Source organism: Telmatherina bonti (assembly GCF_933228915.1).
Source record: "Telmatherina bonti genome assembly, chromosome: 17".
Lineage (NCBI taxonomy): Eukaryota > Metazoa > Chordata > Actinopteri > Atheriniformes > Telmatherinidae > Telmatherina > Telmatherina bonti.
Window position 1 is genome coordinate 20240014 of NC_136615.1, and position 11399 is coordinate 20251412.

The 11399-nt window shown below is 39.3% G+C and overlaps 1 protein-coding gene across 1 annotated transcript; it reads right to left on the reverse strand.

The window, feature by feature from the left end:
* Positions 1–2003: 2003 nt before the first annotated feature.
* rnf34b (ring finger protein 34b) lies at positions 2004–11096 on the reverse strand. The gene is made up of 7 exons (XM_079256231.1): positions 10884–11096; positions 8781–9278; positions 4283–4345; positions 3604–3805; positions 3496–3519; positions 3288–3329; positions 2004–2328 (listed from the first exon to the last, which is right to left on the reverse strand). Exons 1-7 carry the CDS (start codon positions 11085–11087, stop codon positions 2144–2146), a joined length of 1218 nt encoding a protein of 405 aa, XP_079112357.1. The 5' UTR covers positions 11088–11096; the 3' UTR covers positions 2004–2143.
* Positions 11097–11399: the final 303 nt, after the last annotated feature.

An 11399-nucleotide genomic window follows, 5' to 3' on the forward strand; every position in this document is an offset into this window, starting at 1 on the left:
CATTTTTCTACGGTTTGGTAGATGGGTTTACATTAAAAATTCATGTTTTTATTAAAAGATTGTCACCATAAAACTTTAGTACATTACTTCAGATGTATCTGTACATAGAAAGCCTTTAGGAAGAGTCAACCTTTTGAGATATTAAATTCATTTTAAATATTGAGCTGTGTGTTTGATTCATAAAAGAACATCCAGAAATACTAATGTTATTTTTGCTGCATGCTTGCTACTGTTCTCACCAGTTAAAAAAAAATAAGAAGCAGGATTTTACTTTCTGGTTTGTGGTACTGCATTTTATTGAATCCAAACAACCATTTTCTCCTGTTAACCAAAATAAAAAGGATTCAGCATTCAAAATATAAATATCTGGGATTATGAGTGATCATGATACCTTCCCAGTCCGATTAAACTGTAGCTGCCCATGAGTGACATCTTCGAGAAACAACAGAAGGTGACTTGCAGTGTTTGTTAACAGTGGTGCGACGCAGATGTCAGTTTGGATCTGAAGCAGACGATGACAAGAAGGTGTAAAAAAATGGAAACTGTGAAGTAGCTTTAATGGCGAGAGACCAAAACCAGCAGGAATACATTCTGGAAAACTTTTTTTTTTTTTTAAACCTTCGTACTTTAAATCGCACGTCTCCCAAGTAAAATGGAAAAATATACATTTAATAACTTATCAGTAAACAACCAGAAAAGCTTTATATGAGATTCACTTTGGAGCAAATCAACTGCAGTTTCTTTGAACATACCACAAGCATACAGAACACAGATATTTGACTGACATCTGAGTTAACTGGATCTCATGACATGAAGGGTGTGTTTCATTTGCATAACAGGTCAAAGTAAATCCGCTACTTCTGCATCTCGCTGTGTGAGGGATATGTGGAAGGAAACCTGGACGACAGGACAAGAGCTACGCTCAGAAACAAGGAAGTAGCACCTGTTATCTACCTTTAGATCAGACATTAGAGGACAGGATGAATGACTGGTAGACTCTAAAATGAGGTGATATTGCTCTGTGAAAGTTACTTAAAGTTACAGAGGGATGAGTGTTTGTAACGTACAATAAAATCAATCTCAACTCAAGAGTCTGGTTTTTTACTGAAGCTCTCGGCTGCATTTCCTTGTGGTTCTCAGAGGAAGGATGAAGCATTTTGCACAGTGCTGCGACATTTTTTGAAAACCGGGTCATTATAACACCATGTTATGTCACAAGATGTCAGCCGAACTGAGTGAGCTTACAGTGATCCAATCACAGAGATGGATAAAGTCGGTGAATGAATTGAATTTTTACAGAAAACCAGGAATGTTTATCGTCAGATAAGAAAATAAAGACACAATCCTTCACACAGTGTTAAAATGTTTACATGAATGCTTTACTTCCTAAAGTTCATTTTGCGAAAAAAAAAAAAAAAGAAAACCCCCCAAAAAACATATAAATGAAATAAAACCTCAAACCAAGAGTACCGGTAAACTATCACACCAAGCTTGCTGGTTATGAGAATACTCTAAGATTTTAACCAAATATCCACTGAAGGCATGATTTACGGCACCCTACATGCTCCTGTGTGTGTGAGGAGATGACTCAGTGCATGTTGTGTTCAGACTGATAAATAGACATTTTTCTAAAAAAAAACAAAACAAAACACATTTCTTTATCTCTGATATTGCACATCCTAAAGAACACTGAGGGAGATAACACAGTGTCATGTGGCATGACCGTGTAAACCATATTGACTCTAACCCTGGGATCTTAAATATTTCATCAAAAAACAACAGGCCAACCCTCTTCAAGTATCCACGGGACCACCTCCTGTCGTCTCCTGTGAGAAGAGTCTGAACAGAAAATGGAGAGAAGTGATGGCAGGAGTGTCTGCGAGACTCGCTGATGACAACCAACCAGGGAGGAGAGGCAGGACTGGAATGTGGGTTTAGTGGGAGATGACGAGGGGGTGGGGTGGGGGGGTAAACCATGGTAGGCCAGAGGCAACAGTCTGGTTTCAAAGACCGGGAAGTTGCTCTTGCCTGCTGCAGCATTTGGCCCTGTGAGACGTCATGCACAGCAGTTCATCCTCAGAAATCAACTCAGGGCTCGGGCCACGTGCACGCCTGAGGGCCGCTCCGGTGCACGCACAGAGTTTTAAGACTTGAAGACATGCACGGCCCGCACTACATACTGCCTGCAAATGGGGCACTCGCTCATCCTCTTCCCGCATTTGGTACAGGTTACCATGTGACCACATTCCAGTAACACACAGTCGATGATGGCATCCATGCAGATGCGACATAGGTTTTCATCCGCTGCCAGCTGAGCTTTGACACCATCTGCGAATGGAAATGTAAAACACACTGTCAGTAAACAATTGTCCCCTGGATGCTTATTAAGACTGGAGATGATGAGCAGCTGCTTCAGAGCGCCAGTGACTCCATCAGCCTTGATTCGTCTCTCTTCCTCCTCCATCACTTCCACCCGATTTCCATATAGCTCTGCGATGTCTCAACAGCAGCAGAGAAGGGACAAACTACATCTGTTTTTTTTTTTTCCCCCCATCTATTCTATTTCTTTAGCTAGATGTCACAAAATCTTACTGCTTAACTTTAGAGCTTTTTCTAACAGCTGCTTTTACATGAAAATTGTTTGAATGTAGATGAATCATCTATACATCACAGAAAAACAAACAATCAACTGTCCAATCCAGCTTGGGGGAAGAAAAGCCATACCCATCAAAGTAGTTGAAGATTAAATTGTGTCAGTGCACTGGCTTATGGGAGTTAAATGCTGACTGATCAGCTGACTGGCCTAAATCTGGCTCCTGTTGCTGCTCACATTTACTGTGACAGGGAAAAAAAAAATCAATCCAGCTGCAGCCTGTCGACCATCCCAGCACAGCTGAATGTTAAATGGCCTAATAAGATCCTTGAGCCCTTTATTTCAGCATAGAAGCTTGACATTGTAATTACACCTGATGGAGACGTGCTGCCACTGAAGTGATATGATGGCTCATCAAGAGGTAAAAGCTTTAATAAATTACATTAATGAAAGGACAAGAGGCCGTCCCTGAGAATTACATGAAATGACGTACACTATGGAAGAGACAGAGTGACAGAATGTGGAGACATTCAGCCAGGCTAGAAATAATGACTGCACAATGGGAATGCAGAAGATGATGGAAAATACTGAGTGGGTAAAAAAAAACGGCTGCAGCATGCCTTTACTGATTACTGACGGATGAGTGATAATCATGGAGGCGGTTACAAGGTGGCTTTTCATATTAACATCTTACCTCCAACTCCACTGTTGCAGAGAGGTGGAGGATATGCAACCACTTTATCAGCAAGAATGGGCAGTAACAAAGAAAACCAATTAGTTTAGGAAACAACAAATTTGCCCTTTAGTGTAAAACAATGCTGTGTTAGAAATTTCTATCCAGCTAAAGTGAGCTTGAGCAATGCCATATCTCAATTATAAATCCAATACTCAAAGGCAATTACCTGCAGTTATGCTGACGTTTTCCACTAAAGAAAGAAGAAAAGAGAGAAAAAGGATTAAAACCAAAAGATGAAAGTGTGGAATTAATATGCAAAAGCCAAAGTGCTCACTGGATTTTCTGTTCTGCTCATTTTCTCTGTAGAGTCGGTGCACCCGCTCCAGCAGCTCCCACTTCTCGCAGCAGCCGGAGTAATTGACAAAGTTCCTGGCGAGAATCTCTTTCAGCTGGCGGACAGAGAGGTTCTCTATCGCCTCTTCATTGTCGAGATCAGACAGCGAGGCTCTGATCCGTCTCTGCGTGGCCGGGCTGACCTACAATCCACATGGGAACAGGGCTTTAATCAGTGACTCGGCAGGAATCGCCCTCATTCACGCTTTGAGGATGAAGATTGTTGGGCTCTCTACATGTTAAAGGTGGAGTATGTAAGATTTTCAATATTTAAAAAAAAAACAAAAAAAACCGAATAAAATAACTACAATCATAATTAGATAGTTTTTTGAACATGTAGGTTCCAGTCTGTCCATATTTGATGCGTTATTAAATTACAAGTTTAATTAATGACAAATGACAAAAAGCACTTTTTTTTTTTACTGGCAGGAAGACATTTAAGAAGGGTCTTTGTCATTAATTAAACTTGTAATTTAATAACACATCAAACATGGACAGACTGGAACCTACATGTTTTAAAAAACTATCTAATTATGATTGTAGTTATTTTTTTAGTTAACTTTTTTTGAAAATATTGAAAATCTTACATAGTCCACCTTTAACAAAAACAAATGGCGCACCTCCAAGATGTTTTCAGTGGGCTCCAGGTTTAAAAGGGACGCCGTTGGAGTATCTTCATGCTCCTGCGAGAAGAGATCAACACACTGAAGTCAGTTTAAGTTGCATTATACTTTCAAAATGATGTTGAACTCATAGGTTAGCTTGAAAAATTGCCAGCTCCTTCTTAGCATAATCAAGTGATTTAATGCCATAAAAGGCCCGTGAGACTCAGGGACATTTTTACAGACATGCTGCGGGGTTACTGATGTTTTGCTTTTGGTGTGAGACAGCTTCTGTCAGTCTGTCTCATGTTCTCACACTACTCAAACTAATCTCACGCCAAATAAAAAGAAGCCTTAAAGCCTCTTCTTGGAAGAAAAAACATGTTTTATGAGTTAAACATGGCTTTTCTGCAAACGGGACAGTAAATGAATGTCTATCTTTATCCACATTTTGTCTGCATCAGTGCTCAATAAACATTATGCAAAGCACTACAGACTGAGTCTGTGCACAAACCTCTAAACTACAAAACACCTTTCAGGTATTTGGAGTCTGGCCTTGTGCATGTTGCTGTATAATTTTGCATCAAAAACTGAAATGTCCATGAAAACAGACTAACTTCTCTGTAGCATGACAGATTTTGAAGTTTTGTGTGTTGCTTCCAGCTCTTTGACGGATTTTCCCTTTATGTTTATGAAAACTTTACAACAACTTAGCATGGAGGACATGGCTGGCCAAGTTCTGACATTAAAAGATGTTTCACACTATTCCCCATTTAAATGACTGAGCTTTCACGTGCAGACACAGGATCTCAATATTTGTAACACAGAGGTCATTCTAAAGTTGAGCCCAGCAGCTCATCCAGTGTTTGGTTTGTCCCTCCAGAGCTACTGTAGTAATATAGAGGTGAGAAATGAAGGAGGGCAAGGATAGTGACCTAGGATGTCTTTGGATATAAATGGTTTTAAAGTCATGAAAATGTAGTGATGTTACAATTTCTGCTAATAAATGTTCCACTACGTAACCATTATAAATGCTTTGTTATAGAGTTGCAATCATAATATGACTTGAGAAACAACAGTCATAAAGATTATGAAGAACTGTGAAGATATGGCATTACTGATGTTTGTGTACAATATAAAAAGGCAGAAGCAGGTTGAGATGTGGAGGCAGTGGGCTTTGAAAAAAATGCAGCCAGGGGCTTGTGATACTCCAAAGCAGTCTAGACGACCATGTGAATATCCCAGTTTCTGGTGGATGCTCTGCTGTTGAAAACATACTCAACATATTTATATCCCATTCTCTTCTTCAGGAAATACTGATCATGCAATCCGGATTATTAATGAGTGAAACTGCAATGCAATTTTATCCTTGTGCAATTGCAAATAATATTGTGCATGTGTAAATATCTGACAGATACTGATTTAATTTTCAAACATGAAGTTGACAATTTACTGGTTTAACCCTCTGATGCATGAATTAAAAAAAAAAAAAAAAAAAAAAAAAAAAAAATCAATGCCATATTTTTTGTTCCACATACCATATTTTCTTCTACAGACATGTACAGAGATGCTTTTTCAGTCTTTAATATCATTTGAGTTAATATTTATTTTAATTATTTTATCTATTCTATAGCAATAATATAATGTTATATTTAATAATATAAATATTCTATAAAAGTTACTTTAAGCTTTTTCTTGTCCTGTTTCTTACCGAGGTAAACTTATTATGTATTAAATTTATACTACATTTGTTTATTCTTCAGTGAATGGCTGTGTATTGGGTGACTTATTAATGTCCACTGAAGTAACCAAATTGCAAATATACTATCGTCACCCATGAATATACGAGGAAACAGCCTTAAAATGGGTTTTCACTGTAGTGGACATGATGCATCAAAGGGTTAAAGAAACTGTACAATCAGCTGCATAATAATTCAGGCAGTGACCTGCATGTATGTGATATTTTAGCTAATTTGTTGCACTTTGAATGAATAATACTTGCTTTTTTCTTTTATCTGTTGACCAACTACAAAAACAGCTTGGGATAACTGATGTGGCAGTTTAGCATTTCCACCACTGTGTCATGAAAACAAACTGTCTCTGCCTTTCTACATTCCAGCACACCAGCATCTTTCTCCAATAAAGACGTGTTAATAATGCATCCGTCAGCGTCATGGTGCTAGATGGCAGCTCTCGCACAGACATCATGTTTGTGCTCAGACGAGACTCCTTAGAGACATAAACATTAGCAATAGCGACGACTCACTCGAAGAGCTGAGCCTCCCTGGAACACGGCGTTTCTGTGCTGTGATGTTGGATTTAGTTCAGCCTCTTCAAACATGTGAAACTACTGGAAAGTATATTCTGCTGCAAAAGCTGCTGCTAATGTTTTTAGTTATGTGAACAGAAAAAAATACTCAGTGCTTCAATAAAACAACTCAATGCCTTTCTAACACATTGTGAATGTGACAGACAATGATTTGTTGGCGTGTCTTTTTCTCCCAACAATTTATGATTAAATAGTGAAGATATTAGAAAAAAGAAGAAGAAGGGGAAAGATTCCCATGATCCACAGCCTGGTCCCATACGAAATGCCACTGAAGTTGATGCACATATTTAAGAGGACCTGTTCGAATCTTTAAATAGCAAATTCACAGCAAACATTAAACAGCTGAAATTTAAAGTTAAGTCTGGAAAAAAAATTACATTTACCTAAAGTCATGGTCATAAAACAAATATGGTCTACAACTGCAGATGCTTAACTATGACATCAAATTTGCACATGAGGAAGGAAATATTTTAAGTGCTATCTTGCGAAAAAAAGAAAAAAAAAATCTGAACATGAAAACACAAAAAAGAGCTTTTTGTCACTGTGGGAAGGTAGTGGTAAATTACCGCAAGGTTTTAGGGTACATAGATCTTTTACATTTGTCGTGAAGATGCTTAGGGGTTGACCAGATCACACTAACTACTCATACATCTTAAGAAAACTCAGATTACGTTTTGCCAAGGAAACAAACAAACAAAAAAAAAACATCCTGGAAAGCCAAACAGACAGAAGTGTGTGGAGAGCTGATCAGAAACACACAACACCACCTGTACATCACATGAAAGCACTGTTCAGCACGGCCTCCAGTCGCACGGGGTCTATAATGTTTATTGATATAGAAGTGTATAGACGTCAGACTTATTTTTAACTAAATTGATCAGAAAATGTTTCACAATGCAGACAGAGGTTGAACCAAAACATTTTGTAAAAGCAATCCAGGACTGATTGAATATGATTAAATGGGAAATTCTGCATCCGTAAATTCAATGACCTGCATTTATCTGCTCAAGAGAAGAATAAAGGCTGAAAAATCGGCATAAAAATCAACTGAGAAAGCGACAAAAGGAAATCCATGGTTTCCTGACCTTGTTGTCAGCAATGTTTTAACATTTCATTCATAGTTTTATTGAGTTCTCCATATACACTTGAGCTCTTTAAGAAGACAGTTTGTGTTTACCCATTTTGGACATGAATAACTAAAGACATAATTAAAGATGTGCGTCTGCACAAATTTAATTGTAAATATAGAACTTAAACAACCAAAACAGGAAAAAAATGTTAAATTTAGTTTAATAATGACTACGTGTCACATTTTGTGACCCCATTAGAGCAATAATTATTATATTAAATATCAGAAGCCTTTGTTTGCTAAATTTGCTCCTTCATTTCATTCTTTTCTTACAAAAAAAGGGTAAAAAGGAGCAATATGACAGAAATTCCTTCTTTCATGTGCTTTTGGAAAATGGGATGCTCCAGGACCGTATAATTTCTAAATCTGATTTAAATCATGCAGCTCCTAATTCTGACATTTCAAATAAAATTAACCAGATTACACAGAATTAAGCTTGTTTGTTTTTCTGATTGACTGAAGCACATTTACTTTTTAGTTGCATTAACTATCCCAGACAATTTGTAAACAAACAAAAAAAAAAACCCCATATCTAATCACACAGACATGTGAAGCAATATACTGTAGCTGCGTTTCTGTTCTCTGGTTGCAGCTGCAACGCTGTGGGGAGTTTTTAACTTGTGTGCTTGTTACATAACAGAATCAGCCCATGTAACAGACCAAAAAAGGCAAAGGGCTTAAGCTGCCTCGCTGGCTGGTCTGAGGGCTCAGAGCTTAAACGCGAAGCCAACACAGCTGTTTCCAGCTGTCACATGGAAGTATTGCCGAACACCGATTATCCACTGAAATGTGGTGGATTTTAGCCTTCATTCACAACAAAGCACCAAGATTTGAGACCAAAAGACAACTAATCTAAACTCGTGCACGTGAGGCCATTTGCTTGTCTCACTTGAAGCTGCCACTCTGAAAACTAAATAAGTAGATTTTGCATTTGAAATAAATGATTTTGGATAGATTGAGGGCAGATGTGAGGGAAGTGCAGCGTCTGATAGTTAGGGAAAGCTGATGTCTGAGTGTGTGTGCTGCTGAGTATAAGCTGTGTGTATGTGAACACAAACCTGGCTGGTGGTCCCTGAGCTGTCACTTGGGCTGAGCACGTCTCCCTGAGAGGCGGACAAGACCGACTGTTCAGAGGTGGAGCGCGTTGCGGAGGGCGGTGAGGCGGCACGTGAGTGAGGGAGTGAGTGCAGACTGTCTGTGTCATCTCCCCCTTCATCTTCTACTTCATCCTCACGTGTGTCCTCTTCCTCCTCCTCCTCCTCCTCTTCTTCTTCCTCTTCCTCTTCCTCGTCTTCTTCCATCACGGGTCTCGGGGTCTCCCGCGTCCCTTGATGGCACAGCACAAGGTCTACAAGGTCCTCCTTCTCCCTGCACGTGTCGGTGGGGATGTTGCGCAGCAGCAGGTACTGGCGCAGGTCTTTCACCCGGAGCTGCATGAGGCGAGGCCGCTGGAAGGCTGTGCCGCGCAGCAGGTGGCAGGTCATGCAGCAGCGCAGGTTTTCTTGCAGCACTGAGCACAGAGCGCAGAAACTCTTCTTACAGTCGCAGCAGATGTGCTGAAGGAGGAGAAGAAAGTGACAGACAGATGTGATGTGCTATTCCTGCTCTTCTTACTGAAGCTTTAAACTCTCAAAACCAAAGTTGTTTTCATCATTTCTAACTAGCCCTGATGTCTAATTTAGCCTGTTACACTCTCAGTCATTCATGTTCATCGTTGATGAATAAATGAACCATCTGCTGGAAAGGTTTTGTGCGATAGTGGAGCTGAAAACTGGGGCAGCTGAGCTACAGCAGTGCAGCTCCTGTCATGGCTGCAGTAGATTGGAATAAAGCCAATTTTCAGCCACGTCGCCGTATAACTAACAGCTTCTATAGTCATTGTTCATTTCTATGCATTCCTCTATGACTTCCACAGAGAGAAAAAATTCCACATTGAAGCACATTTTGAGTCATTTCTAGGAGCGAGTAAATAAAAGAGAATCTGTAGCTCCTGGTGATATTTAACATTTAACAGGCTTAACACTGATCCCGAGCGACTCACTAGATTGACACTTCAAATGGGCAAAGAAGGAGGTCAGACATGCCGGTAAACATTTCCTTATCACTTAAACACAACTTGTGCTCTGGATCCACCAGGGGCACATTTCCACCGTAACAGAAGCTTTTCTTCAATCACTTGTTGTTAATCCCCTGGTGGGTCTTTCTACATACTAGGAAACTATCTTGTTGACACTCGAATGGGAGTCGTATCACCCATCAGAAATTGGCGTGTGGACGATGAGAAAGTGATCTGAAGCAGTGAGAAGAAAAAAGGCTGAGGAAGACGGACTTTTCATGTCCGGCTGTCAGGCAGATTTATTCATCCATTAAACTCCCTCTGCATTAATTAAAGTTTATGTGAGAAAATAAATACCAGGTAGATATTTTACTCTAGTTTAGAGAATTGAATAGCACTCAGAAAGGAGAAAGTTTTGAGTTTGCAGACCTAAAAAAAAAAAAAAGAATCCAGGTCATGAGGTCATGAGAATCCATATCTGCATAACCAGCTGACAGAGAACTGAACTTTTGAGAAACTTAGCACACACACACACACACACACACACACACACACACACACACACACACGTATGTATATATATATGTATATGTATATACATGTAGGAAAAAAATAGAATTAAGATGCTTAGAAAAGATAAAAAACAAAAAATCTAAATTGAAGCATTTTGTATCTCTTAGTGTACCATTTCCTTTGAAAGAAAAAAAAAACTACTTTTTTTTTTTTTTTTTATCAGTTAATAAGGAAACATTTTCACTGTTTTGGTTAAATAAGAAAGACTTTTCTTGCAAAATTCATTCCCCCAAACAAATCTTGCATCCTCCAGGGTTAATTTACTAATGTCATGCACATTAATGTGCACTCATGACAAGTGCTTTTGATAAATGACAATCTACAAATGACATCCATTTGCAGGTTTTTCTGCATTCTAGAAAGTGTCTTGGTAGTCAAAGATTATAATGTTACCTTAAATATACCAAGAAGTAATCATCACTTCTTAAATCTTCTTAAATCATATCTAAATGAACAAATAATAAACTGGAAAGGACTCGTAAAGCACTCCCCCACCTCCGTCACCCTTCATCATTTCTGTTTACACGTTTACCTTGCGTCTGAAGACAGAGAAGGCCAGTCCACAAGCCTTGCAGAGCTGCCCAGCACTCCCTGAGCTGGTGGGGGGATAGGTGGAGTACCCTGCGCTGGGGGCGAAGCGGAAGGGCCCCGCCCCTGCTCCAAACCCCGGCTGCTGCGCCCGCACTGTTCCCGTGCCCATCACCTCGTTCAGCAGCCCGCAGCATGACGCCCACATGGACGACGCCCCCGCCTATGGATAGTTAGTTACAACGGATACACACATATAAGACTATTACACTTTAAAATATGCATCTTTTACTTTAAATTTAACATCTGTGTCATCTTATTCTCTCTATATTCGAAGCTGTGTAATATTTACAGCAAATGAAACTCCACATCTGTTTATCTTTGTTGCTGCACTGCTGCATTGTTTGTACATTTATTCCCCCAGATTTCTCCAGTTTGGTCGGTATCAAAGACTAGAATGACAATAAGTGTAATTTAAACCCATTTTATTGTATTTAAGAGGTAAAAAGTGTCATATTTC

Coding starts and splice junctions, on each gene's coding strand:
- rnf34b (XM_079256231.1), bottom strand. CDS start 11,087: ATGTGGGCGTCATGCTGCGGGCTGCTGAACGAGGTGATGGGCACGGGA. Junction 4,346..8,780: donor GCTCAGGGACCACCAGCCAG/GTTTGTGTTCAC, acceptor CTCTTCTCGCAG/GAGCATGAAGATACTCCAAC. Junction 3,330..3,495: donor AAACGTCAGCATAACTGCAG/GTAATTGCCTTT, acceptor TTGCTGATAAAG/TGGTTGCATATCCTCCACCT.